The sequence below is a fragment of the Plectropomus leopardus genome, chromosome 17, assembly GCF_026936395.1.
Source record: "Plectropomus leopardus strain MGB_pleo_1.0 chromosome 17, ASM2693639v1, whole genome shotgun sequence".
NCBI classification, from domain to species: Eukaryota; Metazoa; Chordata; class Actinopteri; order Perciformes; family Serranidae; genus Plectropomus; species Plectropomus leopardus.
The window spans coordinates 15,927,219-15,945,102 of record NC_142192.1 but is presented as its reverse complement, the minus strand read 5'-3'; the positions used below and the strand labels follow the sequence as shown (position 1 = coordinate 15,945,102).

At 39.3% G+C, this 17,884-nt stretch overlaps 1 protein-coding gene across 1 annotated transcript in view; it reads left to right on the top strand.

The window, feature by feature from the left end:
• The window catches only part of dnah3 (dynein axonemal heavy chain 3), a 30,373-nt gene continuing 12,489 nt past the window's right edge, over positions 1-17,884 (top strand). Inside the window, exons 1-41 of the mRNA XM_042506434.2 lie at positions 1-135; positions 1,129-1,155; positions 1,563-1,664; positions 1,743-1,950; positions 2,132-2,177; positions 2,280-2,448; positions 2,540-2,732; positions 3,014-3,209; positions 3,641-3,766; positions 4,901-5,096; positions 5,230-5,409; positions 5,706-5,836; positions 5,929-6,034; positions 6,118-6,296; positions 6,470-6,654; positions 6,863-6,986; positions 7,317-7,470; positions 7,621-7,765; positions 7,860-8,071; positions 8,227-8,318; positions 9,022-9,136; positions 9,436-9,552; positions 10,146-10,325; positions 10,431-10,567; positions 11,084-11,285; positions 11,449-11,541; positions 11,866-11,976; positions 12,089-12,203; positions 12,288-12,486; positions 12,661-12,769; positions 12,852-12,965; positions 14,130-14,306; positions 15,189-15,280; positions 15,404-15,623; positions 15,713-15,847; positions 15,959-16,070; positions 16,175-16,416; positions 16,894-16,994; positions 17,111-17,216; positions 17,337-17,466; positions 17,557-17,790. Of these exons, the coding sequence (XP_042362368.2) occupies positions 1,138-1,155; positions 1,563-1,664; positions 1,743-1,950; positions 2,132-2,177; positions 2,280-2,448; positions 2,540-2,732; positions 3,014-3,209; positions 3,641-3,766; positions 4,901-5,096; positions 5,230-5,409; positions 5,706-5,836; positions 5,929-6,034; positions 6,118-6,296; positions 6,470-6,654; positions 6,863-6,986; positions 7,317-7,470; positions 7,621-7,765; positions 7,860-8,071; positions 8,227-8,318; positions 9,022-9,136; positions 9,436-9,552; positions 10,146-10,325; positions 10,431-10,567; positions 11,084-11,285; positions 11,449-11,541; positions 11,866-11,976; positions 12,089-12,203; positions 12,288-12,486; positions 12,661-12,769; positions 12,852-12,965; positions 14,130-14,306; positions 15,189-15,280; positions 15,404-15,623; positions 15,713-15,847; positions 15,959-16,070; positions 16,175-16,416; positions 16,894-16,994; positions 17,111-17,216; positions 17,337-17,466; positions 17,557-17,790 (5,803 nt within the window). The 5' untranslated portion in view covers positions 1-135; positions 1,129-1,137. The remainder of the gene's footprint in view (positions 136-1,128; positions 1,156-1,562; positions 1,665-1,742; positions 1,951-2,131; positions 2,178-2,279; positions 2,449-2,539; positions 2,733-3,013; positions 3,210-3,640; positions 3,767-4,900; positions 5,097-5,229; positions 5,410-5,705; positions 5,837-5,928; positions 6,035-6,117; positions 6,297-6,469; positions 6,655-6,862; positions 6,987-7,316; positions 7,471-7,620; positions 7,766-7,859; positions 8,072-8,226; positions 8,319-9,021; positions 9,137-9,435; positions 9,553-10,145; positions 10,326-10,430; positions 10,568-11,083; positions 11,286-11,448; positions 11,542-11,865; positions 11,977-12,088; positions 12,204-12,287; positions 12,487-12,660; positions 12,770-12,851; positions 12,966-14,129; positions 14,307-15,188; positions 15,281-15,403; positions 15,624-15,712; positions 15,848-15,958; positions 16,071-16,174; positions 16,417-16,893; positions 16,995-17,110; positions 17,217-17,336; positions 17,467-17,556; positions 17,791-17,884) is intronic.

Here is a 17,884-nt window from a genome sequence, read left to right as displayed (position 1 = left end):
AGGTGGAGGCTGGGAAAGGCCCCTGACACTGGACCTTAAAACCTATGACCTCTGGGCCTCACTCGGCCATACCTGAGGAGGGCGGTGGCTGCCAGCAGAGGGCAGAATGCAACTACTGGATGGTGCTGCTTTCAGGTGAACTAAGTGAGACAAGCCAAAAAATCAAACCCAAATCCCTTTTTTCTGGGATAATTTTTAAATGTAGTTTATATTGCTAGTAGTGCTTCTGTCGTGACCATATTGCACACATTGGCTCATTGTAGGCTTTACAGTAGTGCCTCGGTCAACGCCCACCATAAAAAGTTAACATCTTTCACACTTGCTTTGGCAACGTAAACATATGTTTCCCATCAGCTTTTCATTGAATTTAACTAAATGCCATCCTACTGAAAAGCAGTGCCCAACAATATGTTAAACCCACCACGGTTTCAATGAACCTTTTGCTGTTTTGCAGGATGTTGTGTCGACTTGTTCCCCTGTTGATGTGCATTTCCCCGATTTAAACCTGACCGAAGCCCTTCGCTTTTTTTTTTTTTTAAATAACCTATATGCTTATAGCTCTTTGTGTTTTTAAAAATACTAACATAATTCTTAAAAAAAAAAAAAACTATTTCCGTATTTAATTCATTTATTGTATATATTTATTTTCGTATATTTTTAATATTCCCGCTTCTCATCCCCCCCTCCCTCCTTCCCTCCTGTTGTGTTGCTGGGCTAAACGCAGCCAAGGTGCTGAGGTTACCATAGAGACGTTCGCCGGTGAGCTCAACTGTGTTTCAGTTTTGTTTTTTCAAACTCTCAGGCGCTTAATATAATGTTGGTTGTGTCATTTGTTCAGTAGAAAAGTATCAGCTTAATGCGTCCGAACTCTGCCGACAACTTTTGTTGCCGGTGGACACTTTGACATAAAATATTTAAGCTAATGCCACGCGCAATGACTGAAATCCTGCCGGCATAACGTTACAGACCGACCGATACAAGGTAAGTGATATTAACGGTTGGGTACAACCGTGTTTTTCAGCGTTTGTGTAGTCTTCACCTGTTATAAACTGATTTTTAAAAAATGGGAGAGCCTGTCTTTTGCATATTCAAGTTTTGTGTTTTTTCTCCCTTTCATTGTCAAATAAGTTGAACATCATGGATCGGCTAAAGCAGGTAAGGTTAACCTAGTTTATCTGTTGGCTACATTTTCACACTAAAGATGCCTTTATATTGGTTTGCAGTTCACAAATTAAACATTCAGTTTTACTGAACAATGTTGAAAGTTAATATGGGCTTGTATAAAACTTTATTTATTTTGTGTATGTTTTGCATGCAAATGGTATGCACTAATATCAGCTTGAAATGAACAATTAAATGCATGCCTGTTTATCATATTTTAACTTATCATATCATTAAAATACAGTGTGTATTAATAGACATTTTACTGAACATTGTACAACTTTTGAATAAACAAGGCTTGATAAATAATAAGATATATTGTTTTAATGTGATGCTTTGCGCTTGTGTTGTTTCTTTTATTTTCATGGTTGCAACCTTCACTATTTTTGTTCAAACTACAGATGGAGGATGACTCTATCTACAATATGAGCCAGAACACAGGATATTCAGTCCCCCCACCTTTGCCTATGGCTTGTAACACAGAACCATCAGAACTGTATAAAGTAAGAATATCAAGGTAAACACATAAACCTTTGGATACTATACACCATCTTAACATTCAACTTGTTATTTTACCTCAGATCGTCATGAGGCACAGTCATTATCCACCAATCCTCCAGACCAGTTCTTGGACCCAAGCAGCTCCTTTCAAAGAGCAACGTCACCATCGTACTCCCAGTGAATCTATTGGAAATAACTACAGTCCCCGGGCCCAGAACCTGAAGATTATTAAACTTCAGTACAGACGACACACTTCCCATCAATCTTTGGCAAAAGCAGCGGGGCCCTGTATCCTTTCATGTTCCTTTCAAATCAAACCCTGGTCCATGTTACAAAGGGAAGCCTATCTGAAACAGCCTGAGGTTGCAATGTTCTTTAGTTTTGAAAATCTGATTATAATTTAAAATATGACCACTGCTCTGGGAACTTCTCAGAATGGATTTTTGTTCTTAATGAGGCATTATTTTAGCATCCACCCCACCTGGAAAGAGACAAGCAATTACACCAAGGAGAAGGTAATATGTGTGCCCTTAAAGCAACACATTTCAGCTGCAGTTCATCCTTTATGTTCTTCTTATTCCTGAGGCATTTGATCTGATTCGTTCATGTGTTCACAGAGATACGTCCCCTCATGCTTCCCTCTCACCTCAACCAAGGCATAGATTGAGAAACTTTTGCACTCCCAGCAGCCGGCCTATGAGTCCTAAAGAGCAGCTGGACATCATGTACAGCCAAGAGGAAAATATGAGGGTCATGCAGGCAGGACCTAATGAGAGAGACCTGGAGGCAAGTATCAGAAATGAACGTTTAAGTTGCTGATTAGAATTTTGAGTGTCCTTTTTCTGACACATTGCTGCTCCTCACTTTTCACACACAGAGGTATAAACATTACATCACCACTGGTGTTCCCACCTCAGTGCTGGCCCCTCAGCCACACCTGCAGATGATGAATATCCTGCGCCTGCTGCCTCCCGATGCCTTTGATAGTAGTAAACACCTCCAGATTTTGAGGGCAAACCTGGAAGAAGAGGTCAAAAGAGATTATTGCTTCAGCCTCAAGGAGAGCATAGGTATTAAACAATAAAGTGTCAGTAAATCTTTAATGGAAGTATTGCTTTTTTGAGACATTCTTAGCATACGCCAGTATCACGTCAACATTCATTTTTTAGAAAGTATGACCAAAATATACACAGAACTCCACTTCAACTTTTTTAATGTTTGTTGCTATCTATATTTCTGTTGATGGTGCCTTAATTAACTAATATTTTCCTCAGAGAAGAGTTACCTCCTTTGCCTTGAAAATGACATTTGGTGTTAAATCTGTTTTGTCTTCCATGTTTTTCATTTTCAGTGGAGTACATCCTAATGGACCCATCTGAGCGCCGGAGACTGTCCATATTCAGCGTCCCCAAACCCTTTCCCAGGAGACTGATCCGCACGCCAGTGCCCTGGGCAAGCAGTTACAAGGAGGCCCACATGTGGCAAAGCCAACACCTGTTTACTGTCAGTCACATAATGGTCCTGCTGCAGGATGTCTGGCTAAGCTGGTAATAGAGCATCATCATTGTAGCTTATGTCTCAGTAATGTAACAAAACCTTTTAATAGGTACAGAGGTGCTGTTTTGTGGAATTCATACTTACATACAGTATTATTGATTACAGTATTAAGATTACACTCTTGAATGGCTGGAATAAGAAATAATTGTTAGGTATATGTATTTTTTTCCATTTTTTTCCTATTCTTCTTTTTTTGTTTTTTCTTTATTTTGTAATAGTCTGTAGCCCCTTTATTATTTGTATTTAATTTATTCTGTTTATCTGTCTACACAAGCTCTTGCTTACTTTAGATAAAAATGTTTCAGAGTTTATGTAGCTAAAAGTATGCATTTGTGTGAGTGTCTTTGTATACATATATATTTTGTAATGTATTAAATGTATAAACAAAATAGATAAAACATTAAATAAAGTCTCGTTTCAGCTTCTCATCCTTGAGATTTGTTCGACTGGAGGACCTATTCTCCACCAGCCTCCCCCTCCTGCCATCTGAGTTCGAAGACTTTGTCCAGAGACAGTGCCAAACCACAAGAGATGAGCTGGTCCAAAAGTGAGTACTGCCAATTTGCCAGACTGACATGAAACAGCCAGTCTTTCATGGAGAACCTAATGCGATGTCCAGACTTAATCCTTGTAGTGTGTCCTCTCTCTGGTTTATAGGCCGACAGTATGCATACAACCAAGAGAGCTAATCCTGTTGTAGACACAGTCTCAAGTTACCACCTTGTCCACTTTGTCCGACCCATGTCAGGCTGCCTTTCAGGGGATTGCTTTACACACTGTCCCACTTCAGGATTCCATTGCATCCTTTGTTGTATAGCCTGTTAGACAATGTAGCAGCTCTGTAGGATAGCTAGCTGCGTGACTTGAAATTTGAGCCACTGCAATTTGTTTATTTCCATGTTTGTAATTTGCACCTGCATAGATACCATTATATTGCAGTGTCACAGTCTCCTGTGCCAGCTAGGCTCAATACAGAGGACATTATGTGTCTCTATGGGCTTGTGCAAACGGTAATAAGAACCAGGAAATAAAAAAAAACAATATAATAACTATTAAGTAGTGCAGTCACTGGAGCTTTTATTATGTAGACATCATATTGTAGGATTTGAAATTGAAAACTGTGCAGAAAGTGCTTCAGGTATTCATAATATCATAGGCTCTTAGAAGTGAATGATGCTTAGAGCAGAGAGAAGAATTATGACCACCACTGTTATGTCACCTGTCCTGGCATGCATTTCAGTAAGATTAAGTTTCCAATAAAAATAACCCAATGTTTTCGTATTGTCTATCCATCCTACTGTCTGCCCCACTCTCGTCAACACAGTATCTCAAGAATGCCTCAAGAGAGTTCATTCAAAGATGGCACAAATGTCTGCTTGGACTCAGCAATGAACTAGTTAGATTTTCATTGTCAAAGGGAAAAGTTACTGTGACCTTGCTTACATCTCAGTCTCGTGAATGCAATGTCTTAAGAAGGCATACAACCGTGAGGCTGTAATTCTAGTTTAAACCTCTTCTAAACCTAAATAAACATTTCTGGATATTCCTATAATGATATAATTTGCAACGCTATTAATTGGTATATGTATTTGTCCATGTGACCTTTCAGGTCTTCTGAAGCTTTTATATTAAATGCAAACAAATACTTAGAGCTGATCTTTTTGAGACCATCTTTTTTCAGCTGGCTGCCTCACTGCGCATCACTCTTTGACACCTTCAAGGAGCTGTGGTTGCCCCTTTTACCCAACAGTGAGCAGGCTGCTCCAGTTAGTGTCCAGGAGTTCTTCAGCTGTGTGGCCGCTCTCATGTCATTGCAGCTCCGAAGTTTGGTCATAGAATCATTACAGGACCTGTTAAGTTTCTTCACTATATATGAGGTTTGGACATTTTTTTTAATTTCCATTTTTTCTTAACATATTAAAATAATCTGTCATTGTGTGAGAGAAGCACCCAAATCTACTTTTGCCTTTCATGTGAGACTTTTTTCCTCTGATGTTCTGTGGTCTTCAGGATGGCAATGACTTTGGCAAGGTGTTTGATGAGATGAAGTATGTTCAGTCTCAGTTGCTGCTGGTTAAGCTACAAGTGGATGAGCCTCACATCAACTTTAGTCCGAGCTTTCAGGAATGCTGGGAACTCATCCACAGAGCCTTTATGGAAATCATCAAGAGCGCAGAAAAGCTCCCAAGGGTACAGTATCCACTTTGTACTACAAACTTTAAAGGGACAATTCACCCCAAAATCCAAGATGCATATATTTTCTCTTACCTGTAGTGTTACTTATTTATATTGTTTTGATTTAATCTCTAAGTGTTGGAGAGCCTGCCTTCTCTTGAATATAATGGAACGGCCGATATCTCCAACTCCCACTAAAACAATCTAGATTGATAAATAGCACCATAGGTTTTATATTACACAATACACAGTGCTGTTTCTGTTTTTATGCAACATACATGTATAATATGTGACTTTTATTCTTTGGCCAGGTGGAATGCAACCTCTTTCCCGATATCAAAAACTTGTACCTACGCACCGTCAATCCTGATGAGTCACTGGTTACAAAACTAATCAACAAAGCCAGAGACATTTTCTACAAGAACACCATAGGACCAAAGAAGTAATGACACACTAACTAAATTTATGTTTCTCAATTAGTCTGATGTACCAGCAAGTGCAAAGTACCTGCTAATACTACATCTCACTCTTCAGGTATTTGAATGTCTATCAGAAATATAGCACTCTACTGGACCACACAGCAAAGCAGGAGATCTCAGCTTTTCTCAAAGAGAGGCACTCATTAAAGGGATTTACAAAGGTGATTACATTTTTCCATCTAAAATCTACTCTGATCATTGTCTGTCTACTTGCTTTGCCAAAGTTCTCTTTCTCAATCTTCAGAAAATTGAAAGCATAAACCACCTGTGGGAGGAGATTGCCTCACTGCACATTACGGTGCCCCTGTCCATGTTTTGTCTGTTTGCTGGCAATCTGAATGATGACTTGTGTGACCGTGCTGAGAGAATGAAAGACAAGATCATCATGTTTGAAGTGGTGGAGAACCGAGAGCTTAACAAGGGGTGGGTGGACACTTTCTACCTCTTTAGACTTTTTTATTTTGAACAGCAGAAAGTATCTGATAGATTCATTATCTAATATATTTTCTTGTTGAGTTTAAACAGCATATCATTGTATGTTTACTTAAATTTGAAGAGAGAGTGAGTGTCAACTGCAAGCTATTGCTCTTTCCCAGGATCTGTCAAAAGTATGAGGAGATTACTGAGACTGTTAGAGGCACCCCAGAAACCACAGAGGAGTTGGTGTCTCTCAACCAGTACATTAAAAAGACCAGTGATGTGACCATTCACAAGCTGATAGATGAGATTGATGAGGCAACATACCGTGTCAGCTTCCTCCTGGACTTTGCCAATCTAACCTGTATGTGACGTCTTTCCTGGTATTTGCAATAACTGTTGAAAGAAATGAAATGTTATGTAAACAAGTAGCATCACAGCTGACGTGCATTTTAAAATGTTATATTATCTTTCTCTCTAAAGCTAAGACCTCCATACGTTGCAATGTCGTAATGATTTTCATCTGATTGTTTTTGTGTGTGTTTTTTCTTTGTTTTGTTTTGTTACTGTAGCCGAAGACTTGAGGCTGAACTCCCGTGTTTTCCAGTGGCCCAATCAGATCCTGACCGAACTTGAAGAAAGCAAAACTCGTCTGGCCACCATGAGAGAACAGGCTGAAGACTATATCCAAACAAGGTTACTGAATAAACACTTCATACATCCTTTACTTCTTTGTACCTCGTCTGCTTCATGTTTTCACCACCAAAAGGTTATATCCAGGTCTGAAAAGAGAAGTCAATAAAGGAATGCCTTAAACCAGCAACTCTGCTCCCACATGAGAATAATTTGGCCTCAAGAAGTGCAGTAAATTCAAATTTAGATTTCAATATATCCCTTCCAAAACCTGTGGGTGATGTTACACACACTCATCCCTCCAGCAAGAACTGCTTTAAGAATTCAGTTATCTTTTCCTACATGTCCAATAACTGAAATTACAACTGTTGTATCTCTATTTGACTATCTCAGGATATTAGTCTTTGATCAGAGGCTGCAGGATGTGGACAAGGAGATACAGGCCTTTAAGAAGAAGGGAGTGATGAACATGGAGGAGATGAAGAACAATGTGGGAAATCTCTCTCAAATCACTGCCAACCTGGAAGCTGCTGTCACTGAACTAGAGGTAATACAGAACATGTTTAAGATATCACAAATGGTTATCCTAATGATGTGACAGCTTTGATACTCAAGTAAAACATAGATCCTGCTTTGTCGTGAAAGTCATGTTTGAGATGGTAACTGAAAAATGTTTAAACCGCTGTCATCTCTACAGGATATCAACAATGAGCAGACTTTGCTGGAGAAAGAACAGAGCCAGTTCCCAGTGCTCCAAACTCTCATAGCTGACAAACAGCCATATGAACAGCTCTGGACCACAGCACTAAACTTTAAGAGCATATCAGAAGAGTGGATGAATGGTAGGTGCTCTAAATAGATAACAACCAATAGCGACCAGCAAGTGCATGCAGCTGTTTTCACATAGGTATACTTCCTTTATCATTTAACTCCTAGGTCCTTTCATTCACCTGAATGCTGAGAAAATCTCTGATGAGCTGGACATCATGTGGAGGACTATGCACAAACTGACAAAGTCTTTCTCCAACCTTCCTGGGCCTTGTAATGTGGCAAAAAGCTTCAAAAGCAAGATAGACGAGTTCAAGCAGCACCTACCTATCCTGACAACCATCTGTAACCCCGGCATCAAAGACCGCCACTGGGAGGCGGTCAGCTGAATCAATGTTTTGTTTTTTTGTTTTATTTTCATAAGATCTGAGCGTAATCCAGTGTTAGATTGACTTTGTGAGGACCAAGTGTCTTACGTCTCCTGTGATCCATGAAGCTAATGTGAATAATTTAAGACACTTTTGTCTGTCTGCAGATTAGCAGCATTGTGGGCTTTGCTGTCAAACCGGATGTGAGCAGCTCACTGCTCAACATGTTGGATCTGGGTCTTTCCAAGTTCTCTAAAAAGTAAGGCACAATACCAGGGTTCCCACGGTCATTAAATTCCTGGAAAAGTAATGACATTAAAAAAAAACATGTCTAGACTTTGTCTAGACATGTTTTTTAGTCCTCTGAATGATTTGGAAAAGTTTTAGATATATATTATTTAGGTAATTTTAAGAAATATGTTCATAAAAAAAACCTAAAACATGTCTAAAGTTACATGAAATCCATTCAAAGTATTGCTAATATAAAATCTAGTGCTTTGTCTTTGATCAATGAAACATCCCTTGTGTCATGTGATACATACTAGAGTATTATGCAGGAATGTCTAGAGCGAGTGAAATTTGCTTATCCCCAAATGCCTGGGAAGTACCTGATTAAAAATATATGGCTTTCGTATGGCAAATACAATACATGACTCAAGAGAGAGGCAGATCCCAGCCATGCTCGATGTAGGCCTAGATGACCTGCCTACTTATTTCAATCACGTAAATAAGTCATGGAAATGGGCTAAAATATCATGAAACAATTTTTGGCAATTCACTGGTAAAAATGTGTGGGAACGCTGCTTTACTGACATCACACCAAATCAAAATACATGCCAATTATTGTACTGTACTTCATTTCGAGGGAACCAGGCCTGTGAGGAAAAAGTGACGCAGTTATGGAAATTCCTGACAATGGTAAATTTTTAAAAAAAATTTATTTTGTTTTATCATTGCTCTAGGTTGGAAGAGATTGGAGCGTCAGCTAGTAAGGAGTACTCTCTTGAAAAATCCATGGAGAAGATGCAAAATGAATGGGCAGAGCTCCGATTCTCTTTCACTCCATACCGAGATACAGTATGACAAACATATACAATCACATACTTCACAATTGACATGGCAGATTGCTATTGTAACTTATTCTAAAGAATCAGAAGAAAAACTTGCTAAAGAATTGCATCTTGGATGTTGAATGAAATTGACATATTGGTTTCATTTCATGTACTATCAGGATATAGTGACAGTTTCATCAAATATGACAAAAAGTCGTTTTTTCTAAAAGTTACCAACTGTAGCTTTAACGCAAACTGCCCATGAATTTTCTTGCAGAAAGTTTATATCGACCTGTTGTAAATATACTTAATGCTTCCCCATAGGGCACTAATATTGTGTCAGCAGTAGATGACATTCAAGTGATCCTTGATGACCACATTATTAAGACGCAGACCATACGAGGTTCGCCCTTCATTAAGCCAATAGAGACTGAATGTAAGGTAAGATGTGTCACTCTTAGTCCCCTTTAAACTTAAAGACCTGTATATAAAAGTCAAAGAGCCAAAATACATGAAATCACTTTGTGTGATTTTGGAAGTCTGTGTGTTCACCACTGCCAACTAAAGCTGAAAATGTAACTCTTGTGTTGCGATAAGAGGTGGCCTGAGCAGATGGAAATGAAAGCACAATTTCATGCCAGAACAAGTAACTAAATTGCCTGTTCTGCATAAACACAACCTCAGCTGTGCCACTCTATACACCAGTGGATGTGACTTTGGCATAAAATTACCATAATAGGCTGGGAACAAACTGTTTTAGGAATACAGGATAACAGTAATTTTGTGAATCCAAGTCTATGTTTTTGTACTTGCTTTTATATGATTTTGTTTAGACTACCATTTCTGAGTATTATATCAAATTTAAACTGTTATCAAATTTTCGGCGGGTTTGCTGGTTTCTAATCATTTATTTCTTGAGTATGATGTTGGACATAATACTAAGGAAGTGCTACAACTATGAGACACGACGATAGCTTGTTGTTGCTTTGATTGTGCTATAGATGTGTAATTCTTGCCAATACTCTCCTACCTAGCAATGGGAAGACAAGCTGCTGAATATGCAGGACATCCTAGATTCCATGTTAAAATGTCAAGCTACTTGGCTTTACCTTGAACCCATCTTCAGCTCGGAGGACATCATTGCCCAGATGCCTGAGGAGGGACGCAAGTTCGCCATTGTGGACAGCTACTGGAAGGACATCATTGCTGGGGCGGTGAGGTCCTCGTAAAACGCAAATTTCTGTTTTGTGTTTTTCCAGAAAGCTGAGTGTCATGCACTTTGCTTCATCTTGGGTTTTTTTGTGATTTCACTGGTCTAGGTTAAGGATACACGTGTGCTGGTGGCTACAGGGCAGCCAAACATGCTGAAACGGCTACAGGAGTCGAATGTTTTCCTAGATGACATTCAAAAAGGCCTCAATACCTACCTGGAAAAAAAGAGGCTCTATTTCCCAAGGTTTCAACTCGACATTGTAACAATTATCTCTGCTAGGTGTGAGTGTATGTGGGTGTGTTTCCGTCTGTCTGCAGCTCGTCTCGTGAACTACTGAACCAATCAGCCAAATATTTTGTGTCCACGGTATGTCTGTGTGCTCAAGGAGCTCTCATAGTTGTGGTGATTCTCATTTGTTAAAAATCCTGTTTGACTGTTTTATACTGTCATTGACTTCTGATTCTTTACTCCTCTATGGCCGGGAGGGTGAGTAAGTTAGTCTTACTTTGAATTAGAGTATCTGCAGATTAATTTTCCTTGAAATTTATGCTTCTATCCTAAGTACCATTGGTAAGTCACCTGGCAAAATTCTGCAAACTACTGAGTGCACTTTTCTAGTTTGGACTATTTAATTTATGTCCGTACACCAGATTAAAAATCTACTTACCAAGGAGGTTATTTTAATTTCACCTACATTTACAAAGCATACAAGTGATTGTTTTGTCTAGCATCTCCTGTTCATCCTCATCATATTCCTAGGTTCTTCTTCCTGTCCAATGACGAGCTGCTGGAGATTCTGTCACAGACCAAAGACCCACTGTGTGTACAGCCCCACCTGAAGAAGTGCTTTGAGGGCATCGCAAAACTGGAGTTCACTGACAACATGGAGATCGTTGGCATGATCAGCTCTGAGAAGGAGACTGTGACCTTCACAGAAAAGATTTATCCAGCTCAGGCCAAGGTATACAACTGACAGTGTTTATATATATATATATATATATATATATATATATATCATACCTATATTATATTCTTATATTTCTGTTTTGTTTACAAGTTTGACTTTATTGGACAATAACTGCTGAACATATGAAGGGTGTTGGACTGTTACCATATAATTTTAGGGTATGGTAGAGAAGTGGCTGCTGCAGGTGGAGAACCTGATGCTCAGGAGTGTTCGGCATGTCATCCATCAAGGAGTGATGCAGTATACAGAGGTATTTGGGATATAACTTTGTTTTTAAATGTGGACTTGGACTATATTGGGGACTGGGTTTCATTTTATGAATGGTAGGATGTGTTTTCTTTTTAAATAAACCAGTCATTAGTTCTTTGGAGCAGTATTAAAATGCAGGGTGAGAAAATATGTTGAAACAATGTCAGTGTAAATGTGTGTATTTATTCTGGTGTTCAGGTGTTTTCCACAAGTATAAGCAGTGCAAAATCTCATCTCTACTGTGAAATATATATATATATATATATATATATATATATATATATATATTTATATATATATATATATATATATTCTTTTGCTTTAGTTGCCTAGGAAGAAGTGGGTGTTGCAGTGGCCTGGCCAAGTTGTCATTTGTGCCTCCTCCATCTTTTGGACCACTGAAGTATCTGAAGCCATTCAGACCAACTCACTGCCTGTCAGTACATCCACTGCTAACTTCCAACTAAAAGACACCTTCTAAGCTCCTAAAATACATAATGATTACACTGTAGTCTAATCTGTCGACTGATTTTCTGTTCTACCCAAAGGCCTATGTGGATAAGTGCAACGCTCAGATTGCTGACATTGTGGAGCTGGTGCGTGGGAAGCTGCCAGGAGGGGCAAGGATGACCCTTGGTGCTCTTACAGTTATAGATGTTCATGGTAATATAGTTCTTATTTTAAAGGGGTAAAAAAAACTTTCTTGATTAAATATAGGTTTCAGAAAATTCTTTTTTCCTTTCCTAGCTCGGGATGTTGTGGCAAAACTGGCAGAGGACCGCGTCTCCTCACTGAATGACTTTGCATGGATTTCTCAGCTGCGTTACTTCTGGGAGGATGGAGAAGTGATGCTGCGCATGATCACCACTTGCTTGAAATATGGCTATGAATATCTGGGCAATTCCCCTCGTCTTGTCATTACACCACTCACTGACCGCTGCTACAGGTAACTTACAGTCCCTTTGATCTCTTATTCTTGGCTATGGATGGAGAGCCAACAAATAGTGTCGCAGTAAAGATTACATTCTGACAAACTGTAAGGTCAAAAGTTAATTCAAATGTCCAAGATGTGGAGTTCTTTTATTGTATCATTTGATCAAATGACTTTGTGTTACACCAGGACTCTGATGGGGGCTTTGAAGTTGAATTTAGGAGGTGCTCCTGAGGGTCCTGCAGGAACTGGCAAGACTGAGACCACAAAAGATCTGGCAAAAGCTTTAGCTAAACAGGTACCCCAAAATGCATTTCAGTAAAACTGATTTGTGGTTTTCTTTTTTTTATACTGACATTGAAACTTTTATTTGTTTCTAGTGTGTTGTGTTCAACTGCTCCGATGGTCTGGACTACAAGGCTATGAGTAAGTTCTTCAAAGGATTGGCTCAGTCTGGAGCTTGGGCCTGCTTTGATGAGTTCAATCGCATTGAGGTGAGCACAACTATTGTTTTACTGGTCAAATCTGTGTATATCTGTTAAAGGCTCTGTATGCTGCATTCGGAGCATTGATATAGCAGGAAACCATGATTTGCTATGTAAAATTATTGGTGAGTAACTGAGCAGTGAATGAAGTCACACTACCTCTGTGTGTGCTGTAATTTGAGCTTCTCATTGGTTTGTTGTGGTGAACTGGTTCCCCCGGTTCACACTTAACCTGGCTGCTCTTCCAGCAGCCACCTTAATGTTGAAAACTGTGTGCAGATAAATCATACGCTCTAAATTTTACATAGAGCCACTTACATTAAATTATCTAAATACCCTGTCTGCTGTATTTGAGCAGTAGCCTAAGACTAACAAACAAATATTCTGTTGTTATTAGGTTCACTTTTTTTTGATTTTTAAAATGGTAATGGTAAAACTTATATGGTCATTTTGGCTTGTCAGGTCCAGTATCAAGAGTCATAGATTTGGAATGAAGATGCACAACCGCCAATAAAATATGTTTTCCTCCAACTCAGAAACCTAGCTATATTTAGATCATTTGCAACTCAGCAGGATATAGAGACATTGCTTCTGCTTTTATGCCAAGTTGACTGGATTATTTTAATATGAAAGCGTTTTAACAAAAAGAGTAATTGACATATTGCAAGCCATTCAAATACTGCTGGTAGAGTTTTGAAAAAAAAAACCAAAGGAATAGAGAGAGAGAGAAAAATTGCAGAATATGACTCTCTTGTCTACATAGCACTGGCTCCATTTTTATTATTAGACAAGTAAAAGCACTTTTTCACAAAAATGGCCATCATTTTATATCCTGTCTTGCGTTCTCATCCTCTTCTGCAGAAATTCCATCTAAGAGGTGTGCATCTAAAATGTGTAAAATATGATGTGCACACACTCAGAAGGTTTAATTTTGAACCATGGCAGAAAAAGCACATGGGATTACCTGTTTTGTATCCAGGCAATAAGATGGCAAACACACCTACGCTTTGTTTCATGAGAATGTCATGTAGATAATGAATGCAGAGAAAAGCTACTTTACAGCTAACAGCTCCCATTTGAGGCTAATATTTAGGCTGCAAAAATGTAAATTTGCAATTTTAATTACAATCCTGTTCAAATCAAAATTGTTTTTGAAATGTGTTTGTGTCGCAGGTGGAGGTGCTCTCTGTGGTGGCCCAGCAGATTCTCTGCATACAACAAGCCATTGCCAAGAATCTGAAGATATTCCTATTTGAAGGAACGGAGCTGTCACTCAACCCGACCTGCTCTGTGTTTATCACCATGAACCCCGGTTATGCCGGCAGGGCCGAGCTCCCTGACAACCTTAAGGTACACTGCAGCACTGTGGCAAAGTCTCAAAGTGGAAATGGCTTATGTTTCAGCCTTTCCCCCCTTAGCATTTCCAATTTGTGTTATTGTTGGCGTCGCTTTCACAAAGATGACTGGATCACTGTTTTCCTCAGAGCCTGGCAACGGGTCTGTTTTTCTTGTGCTGGGTAGAGTTTTCACAGTTACTTCATTTATTGCACCATTTGCCATTGAAAAGAGCTTACATTGATACAGATAGCTACTGGGGAAATCAAAAGCGCTATCCTCTTCCTGTTTTGGTTCTGTAATGGTTAATGCACTTCTTTTTTGCTGTAAATTGATCCTTTACTTCTGTGGGAGTAACCCAGTGGCAGACATGAATAGTGAAAGCCAGGCTTATATGGAACCAATTTAAATGCCGATGGTGTCATTATTCTATTGCCATTACATTATGCAATCAACACGCACTTCGTAAGTGCATACATGCATTTCTTGTCTTGTTAGATAACGTCTTTTATTATTTTTATCGCCTTTAACCCATTTATTTTTATAATTTCTAAAAACTTCTAAAAAATGTGCTTTATTGTTGTTGACCTTAACATATGTATTTTGCTCTGGTCTTTTTGACTGTCCTAAACCTTTCTCTCTTTGGTTTGATTGTTGATGTCTATATTTATTATTTCCTGAGTTCCTGCCTTTGCTTTGTCTATCAAAGCATGTTGTAAACAACTGTTTTTAAAGGTGCTATATGGATAGTTATTATTATTATAATGATAAAATAAAGCAAAAAACATGCTCTTTTCGACTTAAAACAACACTCAACAGAGCAGAATCTGATGATGAAGAGAAAATGGGATTAATGTAAAGTATACTGGATGTTTACTTGTCTATCTTCTCTTGTAGGCTCTTTTCCGGACAGTAGCTATGATGGTGCCAGACTATGGCCTCATTGGAGAAATCTCCCTATACTCCATGGGGTTTATTGAATCTCGCAGGTATGTGTGAATGATGTCCTGGACAAAAAATGTTATTAAACTTTTTTTTCTGTTACACTTAGTAGCTCCTGGTTGGTTCAATCATCAAGCCTTCCACATCTCAAATTCCAATTTTACTCACAGTCTGGCCCAGAAGATTGTGGCCACCTACCGCTTGTGCTCCGAGCAGCTGTCCTCCCAACACCACTATGACTATGGTATGCGAGCCGTGAAGTCAGTGCTGACTGCAGCGGGGAATCTAAAGCTGAATTATCCCGAGGAGAACGAGAGCGTGCTGTTGCTCAGAGCGCTGATGGATGTCAACATGGCCAAGTTTCTAGCACAGGATGTGCCACTGTTTCAGGTGACAAATTTTATACCATTTTCTTCCTATGTACTGTATGCATCAGTTGGATTAATTAATTGTCCAGTTCAATTCTCCCATGCCGACAGGGTATCATCTCTGATTTGTTCCCTGGTGTGGTCCTTCCAAAACCAGACTATGATCTCCTCCTCAAGGCCCTTAATGACAACATTGCAAAGCTTAACCTCCAGTCTGTCCCATGGTTCATTGGCAAAATTATCCAGGTACCAAGGAGGAGTATTCCTCTGTTTTACAGAATGATAAAAGTTGTTTGGCTAGTTGTTATACTTAATCTTCATAAATGTACTCTGACTTTGATTTGCTATCGTGTACAGGTCTATGAGATGATGTTGGTACGCCATGGCTTCATGATAGTAGGAGACCCTCTAGGAGGAAAGACCTCTGCATATAAAGTTCTTGCTGCTGCCCTTGGAGACCTTTATAAAGGTAGGTTGGCCCCTAGCAAGCCTTTAGCAAATATATGGTTCAGTTTTAAATTATCTGCAATTGTTATTGATAAGAGTTTATTCTCTGGCATTCCTCTTTTTCAGCCAAGCTGATGGAGGAGTTTGCCGTGAATTACTGCATCATCAACCCCAAGGCTATCACCATGGGTCAGCTGTATGGCTGTTTTGATCCGGTCAGCCATGAGTGGTCTGATGGAGTGCTGGCCACCTCCTACAGGGATCAGGCTGTCTCCACCTCAGACAATCGACAGTGGATCATCTTTGATGGGCCCATTGATGCTGTCTGGATTGAGAACATGAACACTGTTCTGGATGACAACAAGAAGGTACTGGCCATTTTGATGCCTTCCTCACTGTAGCTTTCTCCTCCTGCTGTAAGAAAATACTGTAAAGGATTTACTGTAAAACTTTGGTTAATAGCCAAGGCCATTATTTTCTTCAGTCACTGAGCTCAACTGGCATATATTTGGGACAGGCATCTTTTGGACAGGCTTTGAATTCCTTTCACACAAAACTCTTGCTCAGAAAAGATATGAAATACTATCAGATAGTTTATTTACACCAGTATGAATGTCACCTGTATATAAATTAGGCTATTGAATAACAGCGGCTACTAATTACAAATCATTCATTTGGCTTCTTAAAATGAACTGCTTTGCAGCATAATGGGTAGCCACACCTGGCTAGTAAAAGGGACCCTATGTTTAATTGCAACTATGTTTTTAAATTAAGTTTTATGGTTCCTTAGATTTCCAACTTGTAAAATAGGAAGCCTCTCTCTTGTTTCTTCTCCTCTCTGCTAGCTTTGTCTGATGAGTGGTGAGATCATCCAGATGAGTAGCAAGATGAGTCTGATTTTTGAACCTGCAGACCTAGAGCAAGCCTCTCCGGCTACCGTCAGTAGGTAAGCAACAGAGACAGAAGCTGCACCAGAAATTATGATATATAGGAAGCACACGGTTTGAAAGTTTAGAAAAAGTTAATGTATTGTGGTTTTTGAATGTAACCATTTGTCTGAAGGTGCGGGATGATCTACATGGAACCTCAGCAGCTGGGCTGGTCCCCTCTCAGAGATTCCTACATGAACACACTGCCTGAAAACCTCAGCACTGAACATAGAGAACTGGTGAGATTACAAACTGCATGTCTTGATGGACTCATTGAGTCAGTTTATGTTACTTCTGTGTCCATTTTAGATGTCGTATAATATATCTTGTACCTGCTTCTTTGATCTTTTGTCCCACAGATAGTGGACTTGTTTGATTGGTTAGTTCAGCCATGTCTAGACTTTATAGACAACGAGTGTCGCTTTGTGGTTCAAACATCTCCCATTCACTTAACCTACAGTCTAATGAAGTTGTACACCTGCCTGATGGGTGAGTAAGAATGTCATGTGACAATTTATATATATTTCTTTTGTGTGTGTGTGTTTCTGTGTGTTTATTAACATTTCTGACTCTGCTTAGATGAAATTTCTGCGTCAGGAGCTGATGGTGCACAGATGTCCAGCCAGCAGATAACCATGTGGCTGCAGTGTCTATTCTTATTCGTGGTTGTATGGACTGTGGGTGGGACTATCACTGGGGACAGTCGTAAAAAGTTTGATGTCTTCTACCGCAATCTGATCATGGGCATGGACGATGAGCACCCTCGGCCTAAGAGTATCAAGCTCAAAAAGAACAACATCTTCCCTGACAGAGGTCACAAAATTTACTGACATATATATTATACCAATTAAAATCTGCTTTTTTTTTCTTCTTCTTTTGCAATGCATAATGTTAACTTATTGTTTTA